The 19,752-nt window shown below is 38.0% G+C and overlaps 1 protein-coding gene across 2 annotated transcripts in view; it reads left to right on the top strand.

Annotated features, from left to right (window-relative positions):
- Positions 1-17,785, top strand: part of grm2b (glutamate receptor, metabotropic 2b) — a 29,098-nt gene extending 11,313 nt beyond the window's left edge. Inside the window, exons 3-7 of one of the 2 annotated variants that reach the window (XM_055022917.1) lie at positions 7,814-8,651; positions 11,263-12,326; positions 15,112-15,286; positions 16,836-16,876; positions 17,115-17,785. In XM_055022917.1, the coding sequence (XP_054878892.1) occupies positions 7,814-8,651; positions 11,263-12,326; positions 15,112-15,286; positions 16,836-16,861 (2,103 nt within the window). In that variant the 3' untranslated portion in view covers positions 16,862-16,876; positions 17,115-17,785. The remainder of the gene's footprint in view (positions 1-7,813; positions 8,652-11,262; positions 12,327-15,111; positions 15,287-16,835; positions 16,877-17,114) is intronic. The other variant, XM_055022912.1, reaches the window with a different exon arrangement.
- The last annotated feature ends 1,967 nt before the right edge of the window (positions 17,786-19,752 follow it).

Here is a 19,752-nt window from a genome sequence, read left to right as displayed (position 1 = left end):
TTCACTGTGATGCTAGTACATAAAAAAATACTCAACAGAGCCATTTATTTAATTAAATCTCTGTGATGGTTTAGAGGTCAGGAATCCACAGGGTTAAAGTAGGATAGATTATAAAAACAATATCAAACAATTATTCAATTATTCAATCCATCATTCAATAATGAAAGCACTATGACATTACTGCAAACCTGCCAAGATGTGACTGTGAACTGAAACTAACAGCCCAGAAAAAGAGAGCATTCATCAAAAAACAGACAAGAACTACAAGAAGCTGCAGCGATCCGCAGAAATGTTTCTGTAATGGAAAATGTGAAAACCACCTTTTGTTTTACTCCTACTAATGCGCCACTTTGCGTTGCTCTTTCATATACAATTCTGATAAAATACATACAGAGTGTGCTTGTAATGTGGAACCATGTAGACGTTTCAAGGCATACCAAAACCTTCACCAGCCATGATAGTTGAACTTAGTCTGTATGAATCATAGTAGGAAGAAAAAAAAACACTGGAAAAATCCTGCAAGAAAATTAGACAAACCCTGTCATACCTCTGTTAAGCCTGCTGGGAAACTTCTCAATAATTTGAGGTTATAACATCTGTCCTGCCGTGTATTTGAAGTTTAATATTTTTGGTTTCCTGTGCTTTATTAGCTCCTCTGGAGTGTGATGCGGTGGGGGAGGAGAGGGTCTGTCTTTATTGAGTTTCTGCCTCCTCACACTTTTACAGATGGAAGAAAAATCTTGCTTTGGTGTTGACTTCAAAAAGCTCTTGTTTGCCATGCGATGCTCTCCTTGAAACTGTTATGTAGCTGCATTCGGAGAGCACATCGCCGCTCTCTAATTATCGCATCCGAATGTCATTCAGCATCAGGGAAAGCTCTGTAATGACTGCAAGGTTGTTTGGAGTCACACGATTATTATCATATTATTCTCCAAGCTTATCCGTGTCGGGATGCACTTCAGTTCATTTTATCTGCCTTAGAGCTGTTGTTCTCAATATCACAGGTCAGTCTACATTCACAGCCTGCAGCTATTATTTAGAATGCACTACATATGTGGAAAGAGTTTACATTTTATTGCTGGATTAATATTTAGTTTCTTTGAACAACACTATGGGCAAGAAGTAGCATGTTAAAGCTTTAAGCTGACAACACTAAACTGTATCCGTATAGTATTGAGAACTACTGGGAAGGTTGCTGTTGTTATGAGCTTTGTTTTGCTGGTGGGAGGAAATAATAGATGTAGGTTTATTGTGAAGAATTTCTTGTTCCTGAAATAGTCTCGGCAAGCCAGTTGGCATAGGCTCCTCTCTCCCAGTGCATTGCCAGCAACACAGACACTAATATCAGGCTCTCATCAGACAGCTGTGACCCACAGACATGAACGCACCAAGTATATGGCCAAAGCTGAACAGTCCATATTCTCAACTCTGCTAGTAAAGTTCCCCATATTAAAAACATTTTCAAGATTTTATGGGGTTTTTTGCTGCTTTGTTATTAACGTTGAGCAAGGTGTCTTTGAATGACATTATTCTTTGATTGTTATCAATATTTCTTAAAAATGATGTGCTGTAGCAACTAAAATACATATTTAATGCATGATTCACTGTGTAAAATATATTTTATGTTTTATTCAAGCTGATTATACACCTCCATACTTCATCCTCCCTCCCCCTAAAAATGTTTTTGTCTTTGTCTCTTTGTATAAAAAGGGACTGTCAAGAATCTGGCAATTAAAGACCAGCTAAATAAAACTTCTCTGGACTTTTGCAACTTGGTGCAATAATATGTAAAATCAGGAGCATTTCAGGGTAATAATGACAGCAAAGAATGGTGTTAAGATGACAGCATCATGTGAGGTGGGTAATAAAAAGATTGTTACCAAGGAAACCACTCCGACAGTCAAGTATCAGCTATTAGACAATTGGCAATTTTCAAAGCACATCTTTAAAATAATTCCCAAGGAGTGGAAGTCAAAGAAAAGCAAGGTTACAGCAAATGTACACTTGATACCAGATATTGACATACATTGTATTGAAAAACATGGATGATTCTTGTATGTCCGATAGGATTAACAAAATAATTTCTAATTGCTCTTGACCACTTGGAGGATAAATTTGTTCCCAAATGATCTTGAAAGATCAATTGGAAAAGCTTTTTTAAAGGTTTCCAAATACAGACTTTTTTGCTAAATGGAAACACTCTCTGCAAAGCATACAATCATCTACATTGGTACACCTTCATTATCATTAATCCCAGAGTTTTTTTTTTTAAGTGCCATCAGGTTCTCCTGAGCAAGTATTGTGGCTGTTGCTTTGCGACTGAGAATAGGGGGAAAATACAGAAGAACAAAATGTTTGTCCTTTTTTGTGAGGCACACCAGACCCTCCTGAAACAAAATATTCTAAAATATATAAATAAATTGATGTTGGTTAGCTTACTGTTTTTATAGTACTTTCATTCTTGATGTAGCCAGTTTTAATGATCAGTATAGATTTTTAATATTAGTAGTGTTAGAAAATGTTTATTTTTTGTAGCAAGAGTGGCGTTTATATTAGACAGGGATGTGGAGAGAGCAACAGTGGGAAGACGTGCAGCAAAGGTCCAGGAACTGAACCACAGATGGATATGTGGATCCAACAGCTCTACCTCTTTTCTACATGCCTTCATGTTGAAATATGTTGTTTTCTTCTTAAGATTTACATTACAGATTTACATTTCCCTTTGTATGCAGGAGTCAAAACTATGCACTTGATATGTATTTATTTTTCACATGTATTTCTGGGTCTCTGGTGAGCCTCGCATGCACACCCTACTGCAGTTACAGTAGAAGACATCTATTGTTGCTACAGCAGAGCTCAAACTGACAGGGACCCCAGGGGCACACGGTGGACTCGCCACGTTAAATGAAAAATGAAGACACATGACATACGAATAAGAGACTTCCAGAAGTTGCATCTGTGTCTCAGTTTTCCATAGTGCTTCTGCAGAAATACTAACCTGGGATCCCATTTCCCTGATCTTACCGTTAAGTTTCCCAAATATGTTTTTTGGCCTAAAGCAAAGTGCAGTGGCTCATTTGTTCCTGCTATTGATGGACTATCAGTAACCTTTGCAGTTTCGCTGTGAGGACTCATTTTTAACTGTAGTATAGGTCTGATGAAGGCTCGTTGGTGCTGAAAGTGGGGAAAAACAAGCTCTTTGTATTTTACATACCTTACAAAAGAAAACCACATTTCTATCGTTTTAGCTAATTTTGTACACAAAGATGCTTGTTAGTCACTTTTTGAAAATGTAACAGACAGGAATTATTCTGTCACTAATTATAAATTACAGAGTACATACTGAATATTGATTGTGTGTTTTGTTGAATATCTGACTGTGGCAGATTGTTAAAAATAACCTCAACGAGAGTCATTCCTGGGTGATCAAAATCAAAGAGAAAGGACTTTGTACAGGCTTTCATCTTGACTTATTGCTTCAGTAATCATACTCTCTGTATTTAATATTGGTCTCCATATTTTAGCGGCTTCTCCCTGCATATAAAAGCAGGGACTCTGATATTGCTGAGAGACTCTGGGTGGACAAAGGGAACACTGCAGAGCGAGAGTCATACAGCTTCACTAATGAACCTTCTGAATAATGGAACCAAAACAAGACATCACCCTTATCGACTGTGGCCGTAATTGCAATAATATAACATTCTGTTTTAATAAGGTCATTATTATTATTATTTTAAAAGGTTTGCAAATGCAGTCTTTTTTGCTAAACGAAAACACTCTCTGGAAAGCATACAATCATCTACGTTTGTACATCTTCATTATCATTAATCCCAGAGTATTTTTTTTAAAGAAATGATGTAGCGCAATCAGGTTCTCCTGAGCAAGTATTGTGGCTGCTGCTTTGCGATTGAGAATAGGGGAGAAATACTGAATGAGGACGAACAGACGGCTGCTGTCACACACTTCAGTGCCATCCTGAGAGGTGTGCTGTCAGGTTTCTCCAGGAATATACTGAGGGAGACCTTCCAGAAAAACCCAGCAAGCGAAAACGACCTGATGATGCAAATATGACTGCCTGACTGACAAAGAACTGCTCATAGTTTAACTCTCAAAATATAGATAAATAAATAGATAAATTTTCACCAAGATTCATTAATTTAATACTCCTAAGTTTTAAAAATAGATTTAATCTCTGGTTTTGATTTGATTTGACGCAGGTTTTTACACAGTAGTTACTGTGTCACAACAGCATTTATAATGATAACATATTAGAAAAGTATCAACAGTGTAAGGAGATTAAAAGCAAGTAAAAAGTATTTTTATTTAATAATACATACATGTAATGACATAAAATATGAAAAAAAAAATCAACATAAATATATGAAGCACATATATAACTCAATTTAGAAGCATGGGACAGCCTGCTCATAAAAAATGTCTTTAAAGAGGTGTTAGAAGGATGAAATTGCATCTGTCAATATGATCCCTGCGGGGAGATTACTCTGGAGAGCTAGTGGGAAAAACAGATTCATAGCTGTAATTTACATACCTAAATACATCACATTTCTTCCATTTTCCCCCTTCAGGAGTGGGGAGCGGATCTGCATTACTTGCAGTTTATTGTTTCAGTCACGTTTGGGGTCTGCAAACTTAGGCATTCCTAAGATTAATGTCGGTATTTTTAGACAAAATAATTCAGTTTTTGTTTAATTTAGAGCTTTTACACCAGAATTTGTTTTAATTCTGGTGTGATGAAGCACAAAAGTATGGCTTTATGTCTGAAACTGGTTACATTAACAATGAAGCTTAAGAGAATTATTTCTTACTTATTTCTCATTGACAGAACAGCTTACTCAGGGATCTATTGTCACACTGGTGAAAATTTGCTGATATAAAAACACATCTCTTTGTATCAGGATAATCTTACATTCCTTGTTTCAGAAAAGTCAAACCTATAACTTCAGTATATGCATTCAATTTTAAATACAAAAATCTATTTTAAAAAACTATGTTTTAAAATAGTTTTAAAACAATTTTTATTCAAAACTAATTTTAAGATATTTTTTAACAAGATCGCAGGTTACAAAATTCATTTTAAAGCTTTGTGCCACTTGTTTTTGCAAGTAGGACAGCACTTAGTCTTCTCCTGTTACATGTCACAAGCATGGCGCGTACAGAGCCGGGTATCTTTGATCACTCCTCTTTGCACAATCTCCCTAGATTAACTAGAGTCCTGGCTTTTCTTTTTTGCTCTCCTCTTCTGCTCACGGCACATTTTTAAAAAAATAGGAGTTTTAGCTCTGTAACCTGAGATGGCCATAGAAAACTGTTGAGCTTGTATCTCTTGAACCATTTCTACGTTAATTTGACCGTGTGTCTTAAGTTGGCCATGTGTTTTGGAGTGTTATCTAACTAAAAGACTCCATTTACAGTTTTCTGATGTAGTGAACTTGGTATTTATTTTACAGCTGATGGTATTCATGATATGTTCATGATTATTTAGAGCCTATCAAAGTCCTCAGGGTTTTTTGAGGAGAAGTAGGCCCTCCATCATACTAAACAGCCGGCCTGAGGAGCTATGCCATGTATTTATTCTTTGTTAGTGGCATGTAGAAAGTGTTTAATGGTTGCTCTGGATACCATTTGACCCCCAAGAACTACTCTTTCCTTTCCCAACACTGAGCTTTAGAGATGTTTTGTTTTCTACCATCCAACCATGTTCCTCCGTGTGCCTTGTGGCAAGATAAACATGGAGCTGAGTAAAGGTTGGTAACCACAGAAACAGATTGTGTTGCTTGGAGTTCCTAAAAACTGTGAATTATACACAATTTTACCACAAATGTGAAAATGTGTCAATTGCATAATCTTTAAAAGGTTTATTGCACCAATAATTATTTGTTCTCCAATTAAGTAAAGGTATAGTTTAAATGCTGTAATTAAAAAAAATTATCTAATTAAAGGTTTTTCCAAGTCTTTGTCATCGGTAGCCACAAATCTTTCACTTGTGCTGCAGGTGAGCAGATTAAAAAGAGCATGAAAAGGACCAGGTATCCATTGTAAGAAGATGAAGGGAAGTCTAACAAGATAAGATGCATGATAAGAAGTTGATTTTGCATAATTTACTACTGCAATCAGATTTAAAAAATGGAAATAATAACATGTGACTGAGTCTCTCCAGAGACAAAAAATGGCACATCCTTCTCATATTCGTCTGACTCAATATAGTTGCTAAAGTTCACTTCATAAGCTGATGACATTTAAGGAGAGCTTCTTGGCAAATATATGAGATCGCTGTTAATTTAAAATTAGTGGTCTAACTGATTGACATTCCAGAATAGGTTGTTAAATAACAAGCAAAGGGAATTAATCATACACAAAAAAGTGATTCTGCTGTAAATAGACTATAATGTGATGGCAGAATGAGTGAGCTGAATGGCTCTCAGTGTGAGTGTAGACGCTTCCAATTAAATCCGGGGGGAAACCTTGTTTGGAAAACCTCCAGGCATACAATGATGCTTGAGGGAGGGAGCAGCCATATTGAAGCCCATGGGTTCTCACTAATCACTACTGTGTCTCTTGGGGTATGCTGCAGAATGACAAGTTTTTACTGACTCTGTCATGCCTCTACAATGCTCTGTGAGAAAGTAATTGCAGAGGCTTCCTGTTTCAACCATGCATGGCAATTATTTCAGCAGGTTTGTGTTTAACATGGATTGCACATTGAGGTTTCAGAAAAGGATTTGTTATTCACCCTGGTGGCCAAAGCACCAACAAACTCACAAGAAAATCAATATATTAGTCTGGGTAGAGGGATGTGAAGGTATTTCAAGATAACACCACTTGATTTGAAAAAAAAAAAACAAGAGCTGTATAGGAAAATATACTCTCACAAAATCCTTATGTGTGAACAGTTGCTCATATTAACACCCAATGAAGGCACTTTGTGATTTTGCAGCCTTGTTCAAAACTGACATGGAAAAAAGTTTGAGATAAAAAAAACTGCTGAATTTTAAAAGTATAACACTCCAAATAGAGTGTGCACATTGTTAAATTAACACTTCAATTAAAATCTAGAATTGAGTCTTCTTGACTGAACACTTAGTACCACTTAGTAATGAATCCATATGAAATTAAAAACAGACATGATCTCATTTGCATTGTCTAGCTAAAGCCATAGTTTCCACAGAGCTTATGAAGGATCAAATGGATGGCTTAGCACAAACCGATCAGTGAGGAAAAGGCTACAAAGAAAACTCAACAGCATTATTCACATGTGTTGGCATAATAAAGACAGATGATTTGACAAAATAGGGCACAAACATGACATGACATAAATTGTGTGCTTCTACAAATGTGATGAAAAGTTAAAGAGGCTGCAGAGATGGCAACAGCAACACTCAATGAGCTGCAGGGCTTTTCAAAAAGTACTTGTTCTAAATTTGATAATAAAAAAAACAATAGTAAGAGAAGGAGAGAGTGCTATTTGCATGCAATATCAGCAGATACTACAATTTGTTGTACTAAATAAGAAAGACCTATTTAAAACGATTGAGTTATAATATTGTCTATTTTTTATGTTGTCAACTATATTTGTCTACTAAGGTTACTAAAATCAGGGTTTAATAAATTACACATAAATATTCATATAACATAGAAGTGCTCTTTTATATCCAATTTACCAACTTATTGCCTCTAGAAATATTGAGTGAAATGTTTGAGGCCAAGCATTAGTCAACCTTCTCACTTTATTTTTTTTATAAATGTTTTAAAAGTTGTAGGGAAAGTCATAAAAAATTATGTTGCACTTTTTCAGGTGGCCAACCTCCTACGCCTGTTCCAAATTCCTCAGATCAGCTACGCCTCCACCAGTGCAAAGCTCAGTGATAAGTCTCGCTATGACTACTTCGCCCGCACTGTGCCCCCAGACTTCTACCAGGCCAAGGCCATGGCTGATATCCTGCAGCACTTCAACTGGACCTACGTGTCAACAGTAGCATCAGAGGGTGACTATGGCGAGACTGGCATCGATGCCTTCCAACAGGAGGCCCGTGAGCACCAAATCTGCATCGCCACTTCAGCCAAAGTGAGCCGCTCCATGAACCGGCAGGGCTATGAGAACGTGATCCGCTCTCTAAAGCAGAAGTCGAATGCTAAGGTGGTGATCCTGTTCACCCGCAGCGAGGATGCCCGCGAACTTCTGTCCGCTGCTGCTCGAATGAACACCTCATTTATCTGGGTGGCCAGTGATGGATGGGGAGCACAAGAGAGCGTAGTGAGGGGCAGTGAGACTGCAGCAGATGGAGCTTTCACCATTGAACTGGGCTCCTACACAATCAGAGAGTTTAAAGACTATTTCACAAAACTGAACCCATATACCAACAAGAGGAACCCATGGTTTAAGGAGTTCTGGGAGCACCACTTCGCCTGCAGCCTTCAGGAGGTCAACTGCAGTGAACGCAGCTTACGAGATGGAACCTTTGAGCAGGAGTCCAAGATCATGTTTGTGGTGAACGCTGTGTATGCCATGGCCTATGCCCTGCATAACATGAGGCAAGCAGTATGCCCCGCCACACCTAAGGTTTGTGAGGCCATGAAACCAGGTAATGGAAAAAGGCTCTACAAAGAGTTCATCCTGAAGACCAAGTTTGAAGGTGAGCAAACTACCGACAGAAAACACAGGGACAAAATATTTTAGTCTAACGTGGTAACATGTAAGACTTGAACTGTAAGTAGTAAAATATTATTTTGGTGAAAAGTATACAGTCACTTATTGTCATGAATATGACTTTTCATATGTTTTTAAAAGTTTAATTCAGAAAATAAAATCTTTTGTGTTATTGTAAGCTTAAAAGTTGGCCCAGTGCCAGGACAGCAAGCAGTTGAAATGGGTTCTGTCAGTTCTGATAATATTCCGACAAAATTATGGCAGAAGCTTGCCAATTGCCACAAAACGTTTTGGTACTCTGCAACTGTCTAAATGACTTTTATTCAATCAGTTCTATAAGTTAGGATTGTGAATAACTGTTTTGTGGTCTGTCCGATTCATTTTAGATAGACAAAGCAATGTGCATGATATGAGTGAGTTCATCCACCTGAGTTTAAGGTTCAAACTTTAATCTTTTTGCACCTGCTCCATCAATCCACTAGCTTCTTGTATGTGTGCAGCTGCATATCTAAGTTAATCTTAGGATCTCTCGTGGATGTATATGTTATATTAAAGCCTGTAGACAGAACTTTCACTCAATATAAATGAGGGGAAATTTCAAACAGAAAACATGCAATATTATCCAGTTTTCTGCAAATCAATGCAGTTTTTCCATTACAGTCATTCAAGTCTGCAGAAAATTCAAATGTCTCTTCATTATGAGTGCATGTAAAGTTCTGTCATTTTTATAGCACATGTAATTTAATAAATATGTAATAAATGTTATCTGATTCCAGCACTGTTGCCTTGCTGCAAGAAGGTCCTGGGTTCGATTCCTGGCCCGGGTTCTTTCTGCATGGAGTTTGCATGTTCTCCCTGTGCATGCGTGGGTTCTCTCCAGGCACACAGGCTTCTTCCCACAGTCCAAAAGCATGACTGTCAGGTTAATTGGTCTCTCTAAATTCTCCTTAGGTGCGAGTGTGTGTGTGCATGGTTGTTTGTCCTGTCTGTCTCAGTGTCCTGCAACAGACTGGCAACCTGTCAAGAGTGCACCCTGTCCGAAACGTTCGCTGGAGATAGGCACCAGCACCCCTCCTGACCCCATTAGGGACACGGTGGAAAGAAAATGGATGGATGCATGGTTAATTGATTATAAAATTAACTAGATGAAAATAAATAAAATGCAGAAACTCAAAGAATCATTCTTCCAATGAACATTTATCATGCCGCAAAATAATACTTCAATATTATTGTATGCAGCACAGAAAACTTTACCAGAAGTCATAAGAGACACAGAATCTCACATAAAAAACTAAAAATAAAGATAGGGCTACAAAGAGGCCACACAAGTGTTGGATATACGCTGAGTTCGTACAGTCAGAAAGGTTTGAGTTGGGTTATGAATACAGATAAGTTTTTATTGACATCAGTTCTGCGGGCAGCCTGCACCAGATTACCTGAAGTATCCTTTTCCTCTGCCATGAAAAGATTCAAAATTTTGAGGAGAGCTCAAGTTCTATCCTTAAAAATGATATTTTTAAAATTATCTCTTACAACGGCAATATCCCTTGTTCTACTGGGGGACTTCAACTCTCATGTGGGCAATGACAGGGTGTGGTTGGTAGGAACAACCCCCTGATCTGAACTCGTGTGGTGTTCTATTGTTGGACTTCTGCTCTCGTCATGGATTGTCCATAATGAAAACCATGTTCAGGCATAAGAACGTCCATATGAGCATTTGGGACCAGGACTCACAGTTTGAGAGATAGGGTGAGAAGCTCGGTCATCCGAGAAAAACTTGGAGTAGAGCCATTGTTATTTCACATCAAGAAGAGCCAGTTGAGATGGCTAAGGCATCTGGTGATAATGCCTCCTGGACACCTCAATGGTGAGGTCTTTCGGGCTTGTCCCGTAGAGAGGAGGCCCTGGGGAAGACCCAGAACATGCTGGAGGGACTATGTTTCTCGGTTGGCCCGGAAACACCTTGGGCTAGCTGAGGTACTAGCCGAAGTGGCTGGAGAGAGGGAAGCTTGGACGTCCCTACTTAGACTCCTACCCCCACAAATCGACTCCAGATAAGCTGAAGAATATGGATGGATGAATGCCTGCTCGGAAGTCTTCGACAAAATTCTGAAATTCAAAGCAAAATATGATTGAGGAATAAGATGGATCAGGTATATTCTGCTGAGTATGATGAAACTCTTAATGCTGAAGCCTCATGAGAAAGCTTTGCTTATTGTGTTTACTATAATGGCAAAAGCAATAAGACATGCAACCTCTGCTGGATGACTTTGTTTTTACAAATGAGCAGTCCCAGTGAGTGTGACATTCTATGTGACCAGAGTTTGAAAGTTAAAAGGCTTTAAGGAAAGAAGAAAGAGGAGGTGTCAGGAGTGGAGTCATAACAAATAGTCAAGTCATAGTCAGAGGAAAGAAAATGATCTAGACCAGATCTGCATTAATGATTGTGATCATTTAAACAGATTAATTTCCCAAAACAGTTGTAGTATTTAAAAAAAGAATACTATTTTGTTGCAGTGTCAGCAAAACACAGAAATTTTATATTTACTATTACTGTAAATAACTTCATGCATTGTGTTCTTTCTGCTTTCCACCAGCTCCTTTCAGACCTGCGGACACAGACAGCATTGTGCGCTTTGATTCTGTAGGCGACAGCATCAGTCGCTACAACATCTTTCACTACCACAAAGAAAAGGGCAAGTTTGTATATAAGAAAGTTGGCTACTGGGACCACATATTGATCCTGAACAACAGCGCAGTACCTTGGTTTGGTATGGCTCCTCCCACTTCCCAGTGCAGTGACCCATGCAAAAGGAACGAGGTGAAGAGCATGCAGCCTGGAGACATGTGCTGCTGGATATGTATCCCATGCCAGTCCTACCAGTACCTGCGGGATGAGTTCACCTGTGCTGACTGCGGCTTTGGTCAGTGGCCATTGGCTAATTTGACCGGGTGTTATGATCTGCCTGAAGAGTACATCCACTGGGGAGATGCTTGGGCTATCGGGCCTGTTACAATCTCCTTTCTTGGCATACTGTGTACTCTGGCAGTTGTGGGCATTTTTTTAAAGAACAATGACACCCCTGTAGTCAAAGCAAGTGGACGTGAGCTGTCCTACATCCTCTTGATGGGAGTTCTCATGTGCTACAGCATGACGTTCATCTATATTGCAAAACCTTCCACTGCTGTCTGCACGATGCGAAGACTGACCTTGGGGACCTCATTTGCTGTATGCTACTCTGCTTTGCTAACAAAGACCAACCGCATTGCTAGGATCTTCAGCAATGTCAGAGATGGAGCCCAGCGGCTGCGCTTCATTAGCCCGGCTTCCCAAGTGGCAATATGCTGTGCTCTCATCTCCTGCCAGCTGATGGTGGCCCTTATCTGGCTCTTGGTTGAATTTCCCGGAATCCGGAAGGAAATTAGCGAAGACAGAAGAGACGTGGTAACCCTCAAGTGTAAGAGCAAGGATAGCAGCATGCTCGTGTCACTCTCCTACAACTGCATCCTCATCATCCTCTGCACCGTCTACGCCTTCAAGACGAGGAAGTGTCCAGAAAACTTCAACGAGGCCAAGTTCATTGGGTTCACAATGTACACCACCTGCATCATCTGGCTGGCTTTCCAACCCATATTCTTTGTCACTGCCAGTGACTACAGGGTAACTATGCCTGCAACTATTATTTTTTTCTATATGCGTGAATAAAGTATTTAAAATCTTTGCTTCACTGCAGTAAGCTGCAGTGAAAGGATCCCCCCAAAATGTGTACCTGATCTTTATGTGTTAATCTTTGAATCAGTAGAAGATTCATGTGCACATTGCATTTGATCTACAGCACACAGACTCCTGAGAGGTTTTCTTTTCATGTCTACTTAATGATCCTTCAAGAGAAGAGCAAAGAGTTTGTAGACAGACGTGCCATAAATATATCAGCAAGTCAATAAAACAATGATTTCTAACCTGCTTAACTTAACTCCAGCATTCTTTATAAGCATAAACTTACAAGTAGTTTATAATAGTTGCTGAAAAGATGACATACAAGGCTCTGTACATTTATTGACACCAATGGTACAGAAAAGGAAGATTTGATGTTCATTTTGGTTTTTATTGGAGGTCATCCCTGCTGATGATATTCATCCTTTCATTGTTGCAAGGAGCTGGTGTCTGTCTCCATTGGTCACTTTAGGGTTCTGGCTATGAGTCTGGAAAGATGACTAAATCAAACTGATCAAAAGTTCACTATTAATTGTTCAATGTTTTAGATATATAAATGTGTGTAGGATGTACAAGATGATCGTTATTATAAGAATTGATTGGTTTGTGATTGTTTATCACATTATCATAAATTTTGCAAAGTTATTAAATGTGCCATTAGAGTGCTCCAAATCCAGCGATGGGTTAACTTTTGACGACATCATGCAAAACGGCAATAGCCAAATTATTTAAATATTCATTCTGAATCTACATGATATTTTGAGGCACCTTAAAGTAAATTAGAATAAAAACAGAGTATATTAGGGTGTAAAAATGACAGAGCGTATAAGCTGCTGCTGCAGTGTATCCAGGCCTTTGTTGTGCAAACAGGATGAGAGGGAACGTTGGGGGTGGCTCAGAGATCACATAAGCCGTCTGTCGTTATGGGGAGCCTCAGCCTTTTCATGTCAGTCATAATACAATCATCAACCAACATGAAAACCAATAGGCACCTGTGCTGATGCTGCCTGAACATTTTCCAAAATACAGCTTGAGCAAAAATATTAATGGACTAAACTAAAGGAGACATATGAAACTGCAGCAAAGAACTTAAGACTTTTCTAACAACAATAATGGTCCTAATTAACAAGTCTCAGTTTGGAGTTAGGCAGGTTGGAAATGTTTAGGCCTTGTTGCTCCCTGAATGACAATGAACTTAAATTTACTAGGCAAGATTCACATCTTCTTATGATATGAGGTGTGAGTTATTCAAATCTATTTTTTTCTGTGCATTTCTTTTATGATTCATAATGATCACTGCAGACGTAATAAGCTCCTGGGGTGTGTGAACCAAGTAATTAAATATTCACATATTTTCTGTTTAATTGTCTCAGGGATTAGTTTTGCAAACTTGGTTTTTATAGTTTCTTACAAATATAAGTTCTCAAGTATGCGATAGAACTTTTATACCACTAAATAAATTCTACATCTGCCTATTGCATTCAGAATGAACCTGATTATTAATTGGAGTCCCTACCTGTGTAATTTGACCTCTGCATAAATTTAGCTATTCTGTAAAGGACGTGAAGATTTGCTAGAGAACATTAGTGAATAAACAGGATGATGAAGACCAGCAGACAAGCCAGGGATAAAATTGTGAAGAGGTCAAATGGAGGAGTGGCAGACAGATTGCCACTGTTAAAAAAAATCCATCAGAAATCTATTGAAATGGGAATTCCCAGGCAGGTTTCATACATTCAGCTATCAAAGTATGAGTTAACTTTTAAAAACAAAACTTTCACAATACAAAGAGATTAGAAGCAGCAGACAAAGTGGTTTGTTTGACTGACCAGCCCAATGGCACTCCTGCTAATTGACTTTGGAAGTAAAAATCTGTGACGTTTTTCCAAACTTCAGCCAGTGCCTTTGTTGTGTCTGTGTGTTTGCGGAGGATTTTCACTTCACGCTGTGGTTCTGCAAATAGAAGTTCCTGGACTGTAGGGGTAACCAGTGGGGTGGGAAGAGATGGAGCTCAGGAAGATGACCCCAGCAGTCAGCTCACATTAGCAGCTGAAATATGACTAACAAAGCAACAGACTGTCTGGAAAAGCCAGCTGCGCTTATATCATATTCTTCTTCTTGCCCTCATATTCATATAAATCCATGATTAGAATTGCTAACATGCATAGCTGAAGACCTCACGCTCATTCAGAATTGGAAATGGAAATATGATGCATAATTGAGGAACATTAACTAGTTGACATAAAGGGCATGGCAGATTATCATTTGACTGGTGAAATAAGTCACATTTTAGTAGAAGTATTTGAGTTTTACCTGAAAACCAGAAGTTGTTTTCTAAACAGTCATCCCAAATGGTTGTTGCAGAGGCATCTTCTGGTAGTAACCTAATTGGCTTATCCATATGTTCTCATTGAATATCCTTTCGACACTCAGGTCATGTTTGGTTTTACAAATGATTCTTGGAAGTGAACAGATTGCTTGAATTCCTTTGGGGAAGGTATCAAAGGGTTGAAAAGCAGATCTAGGGATTAGATTAAAAGTTTGTGAGCAACCGGAGCAGGAAATAAAAGTTACAAGAGAACAGATTTGATCAAAGGCCTGTGTGCTGGGTGTGTGTGTGTGTGTGTGTGTGTGTGTGTGCGTGTGTGTGTGTGCGTGTTTGTGAGGAGCGCTGCTTTTGAAGACAGATTGCAGGTTGATGTTTCTCACACAGTCTCCCCTTTTTGTGTAGGTCCAGACCACCACTATGTGCATCTCTGTCAGTCTGAGCGGCTCGGTGGTTCTTGGCTGCCTGTTTTTCCCTAAAGTCCACATCATCCTGTTCCATCCCCAGAAAAACGTGGCCAGACTCCCGGGCCAACGCCGCAGTACCTGCGTATCTGCGGCCACCTCCCACTACGCAAGAGGTACAAACACAAAGCAGACCAAAGCAGACGAAAGCTGTTGAAAACTGAACCAATTCCAATAAACATAGAAAAAGGTGTCAACAATTAAATTCAGCTTTTTCACAATCCTGTTCAATTGAGCAAAAATGAATTTCAGTTTAATGGCAAAATAACTCCTTTACTTTGCCATTGAAGTGTGGCAAAATAATGCCACACTTTGAGGTGTTTTGTACAATAAAACAAAAATAACAGCGTGAGGAGTATTTTTGAAGAATGCATTCAAATTCTGAATTTAGAAGAACCAGACGTATTCATTGTTAATTGCTCGGATACTTTCATTTGGAACACGCACACAATAGAAAAAGTACAATATCTAATATCTGAAAGGAAGCCGCATCCAGTGAAAGAAAAGCTTATCTCAGCACAACAAAAACATTCAGAGTGGAAAAACGTCACCAAAATCAGCATTTAAAACTCATTATGTGGCACCTCATTTGTGAAATGTGTGGACAAACAATAATGGCTTTCCGGTGAACAAGTAGAGATTAAAATTTTAAAAAAGGCAGCGATCCCAGCCAGTCAGCGAGCCGAGAAATTACCCAGCAGATTACAAAACAGAGATATAGTGTTTTAATTAGTCAGCTTTACGGGTTTCTGGGTGGCGTGTGTGCTCTGTTCATCCAGCTCAGGGCAGCTTTCTGTGTTTATGGTCTGTAACGTTGAAAGCAACTTTATGGTCATTAAAGTTAGTTTTACAACCAGAATAATCAGAATAACTGATAGATTATGGTGCAGGACAGTACAAGTTATTTGAAGTGGTAAAAACAAACAAACGTGTGATTGTAATTCAAGAAAATGAAATTTCTAACTGTAAGTTTGTCCTGGAAACATAGTAAATATTTACCAAAATTTTTTTTTCTTCACATTTTGCCGTGTTATAACAACGCATTTCAGTGTGTTTTCTTTAAATTAGTTACCAACTGTTTACAGAAGTAGCCTGGTGTGTAGTTTGTAAACTACTATAAATGTAAATATATGTATAAATACAGCCAGAAGAATAATGGAATGGCTTAGATCAAAATATATTTTTGTTAAAATGGTCCAGTCAAAGTCTGTATGTAACCTTTGGTTAAAAATGTACCCCAAAAGACTTGTAACACAGTGTTTCCTCAGGGTGCCTGAATAAAAATGCATTTAAAATTTGTAATGTTTTCTTTAAAGAAAACTTTGAAAATTGTGTATCATTTTCATCCAAATTCAAAAGTACGCAATTTATGTTGCTAGAAAAATACATTGTAGTTTGAAAATTTTAACATGACAAAATGTGAAAAGGCTTAAAAGAAACGACGGCTCGCTTATGAGGCTCTATTTTTACTCATCTTTTTTCACTCATCTGTTTTTCTCCAATCTAAGTGAGGCTATCAGAACTGAAAATATTGATTTGTCTTTAATAAAATAGCTTTGCTTTCATGTATACCAAACCTTACCAAATCCAAAGGGTCACATCAGAAAGTATTTGTTAACAGAGCAGCTTTGCTTTTCATTTTTACACGTATTTATTGTTTTACAGGTTTCCCTGGCCAAGTTGGATTTTAGCTACATTGTATGAAGGTGGATATATTAACCAGTTTTCAGTACTTTATAATTTAGACTTTGGCCATAATATTCTCTCTATTAAAAAAAAAAAATCATCCTAAAGCCTAACAGCTTTCGAATAATACCTCATGCCCATTTCCATCCTGTTACTCACAGCTTTTTTCTCTGGTTCAAAGTCTCACTTCTCATCATTAAAACAGAGAGGAAACTCAAACATGCAGCCTGGCTAACATCACTACTTCTATTCTCGCAGAATCAACTGCCAACTACGTGCCGGCAGTCTGTAACGGCCGCGAGGTGGTGGACTCCACAACGTCTTCTTTGTGAAAAAGTTTCTCTGAAAGCACAGGAAACCATCCCCGGCATCAGCCATACTTCCATCAAACACGGCCCCAAATACGACGAGAGCCCTCTCCCTTCCCTTGACATCTCACATGTTGCAGAGAGATAACGGTCAGGGTGGAACGACCGGCAGCAACGAGAGCAACTCTAACTGTGAAAGCTAAAAGATGTTGGAGCTTCCGAGCCGTATGTAACAACTGTAAAGCTTTTTTTGTATAGATTTTAAACGCTGTGATCTCCTTTGGTTTACAGATAGATGTGATTACCTGCACCGTGCCTTGTCTTTAAAGAGTCTTAATGTGAAATGGGTGGTTGTGAAGCAATAGTGAAATACAAAATGCTGTTCTTATCTAGTCCTAACAGTGTTGTGAATATATCCAAATGTTTTAGACATTGTCAAAAAAAAATGCTTTGAAGTAAATTTAGCCCTTCTGTTGAAAAAATGTGTAACTAACCATAGTGAATGATGAAAAACAGACACTATAAAGGACATGTGTTACCGTAGACTAGATTAAAAGTGTGTTTTCTTGTAATTAATGTAAATAAGATGTTTTTTAAATTAAAAACTCAATTTTACTCGAAGCCAGCTTTCATTCGTAGTTTTTTCTCATTTTGTTGGGACGTTTTTCTTACCTTTTTTCACAAGAAAAAACAAATGGGTGCAATAGATGCTGCAATATTATTAATAAAAAGTTGGATTTTTCTGTATTTAGCTAAAACTTTAATATATAACTACATTTAATAGTGCTTCAACCCAGCGGTGACAATTTATATTCAATAGGCAGTAGTAACACAGCTACAGTACCCTAAGTAAATTTAAATTTAACTGCTTATTCATGGGTTGAAATGTATTTCCAGCTTAATTAATAACTGGCTTATTAACACATTTTCAGGCATATCTGCAGTGTTTATGCAAGTCACAGAGTTAAATTTAAATTAAGACCAACATAAATTACAGTAGAATATATTTACTCAATGATGTTATATACTTGAGCTAAATGTAACTTCGCATACATGTAGTTTTCATCTCTTGCATACAAGATAGCCTAGTGTATTTACTGATGCCAGATTTCAGCAGCTTTAGAAACTCCAGTATTTAAACTAAAATACTAAAAATACTCATGTCCAACAGCTAGTAGCAGGTGAAGTAAGATGAAATATTTAGTATTAAAGTATAAGAAGTCACTTTTACCAGTCTTTTACGAGGTCACACTTGGGTGAATGTCTGATGATATTTTGCTGCCCTGCAAAATATCATCTGTTCAAAAATAATTACACAAAAGCTTTTATTTCAATGAACACAAATGCTTTGGGATAATTTTATATTATGTTCCAAATGAAAACATAAACCAAATGTGTTACCACTCAGAGAGAGGCAAAGAAAAAATTTAAAAATAAAAATACATAAGACTAAAATATCAGGTTCTGGACTTTTTCTCACATCCTCAAAACATTACTACATAAAAAAAGGCTTGAGGATATACAGTAGTTTCTGTGAATTTGTAAATTAAAAGCTGTCAAACCACTTCTTTTTTTAACTTCTCTGCATGCTGTCACAGAGTTAACATGTTTCTGGCACAAAAAGACATATTCCAATCCATGCATCCTCTGCATTTCTTTGTCTCAGGAATTACTTGGCTGAAGGCCTGATGACTAGGCTGGGGTTAAAGGGGTTAAACATATCAAGATTAAACTTGGTGCGTTTTAGGATTACTGCCTTGTTGCAGTGCCACTTTTTTTCAGCATGAAGCAACATTTCTTCAGGTTTGTGAGTGCTTTCAAACTGGTTCTTCATTCCTGGTATAAGATCAAGTAATATGAGAAAAACTCCCATTCCCTGATGCCCAAGCCACCATGCTTCACAGTGGTGGATGTGTTCTGATTCAAAAGAATCTTATTTCTGTTCACTCTCAATATCATGAATGTTTTTCTGTTAGCAAATTCTAACCTCAGGTTTTTCTAAAACTATTGACTTTGTGGCCAGCTGACTTCCTCCTTCAGTTTAAAACAATCAATCAAGTCAGTGATGCTTTGCTAATATTTTGAACACACCCGCTAGTTTAACGAAAGACTTTTTGAAACCATTAAGCGCCTTTAAATGTATTAAGAGGAAATGGCATTTGTCTCACTTCCTGCTTGGTTCATCGCCGCGGCTTTGAGGTACCTCTTGTCATCCAGTGGAGAAATTCAGGAATTTTAAAATGTAAGAATCAAAAGACAGCTCATCTTCAGGGTGCTTGTCTGCAACAAACAGCACCATCAGTGTCATGTCTAAGATAAGAAATGCCTCTGCACAATGGAGATTGACATTTACATCAACACCACCTGAAATGCCAAGTCTTCAGTGAATACCTGCAAGATAACAAACCTGCAAGAACCTGAAGACAGTTTTACTAAATACAAATGAAGGAATTTGTGTTTCACACAAATTTAGTACAACACGTTTGTTTTACTAAACAAATGTTTACATCAATTGACATTTTTGACATTGGTGTCAGACTTATTTGTTCATCAGTGTGAGGTTGATAGAATTGCAATAAGAACTTAAA

The sequence above is a fragment of the Poeciliopsis prolifica genome, unplaced genomic scaffold (genome assembly GCF_027474105.1).
Source record: "Poeciliopsis prolifica strain line A6 unplaced genomic scaffold, Auburn_PproV2 SCAFFOLD003, whole genome shotgun sequence".
NCBI lineage: Eukaryota > Metazoa > Chordata > Actinopteri > Cyprinodontiformes > Poeciliidae > Poeciliopsis > Poeciliopsis prolifica.
The sequence above is the reverse complement of the archived record's forward strand: the minus strand, read 5'-3'. Positions and strand labels throughout refer to the sequence as shown.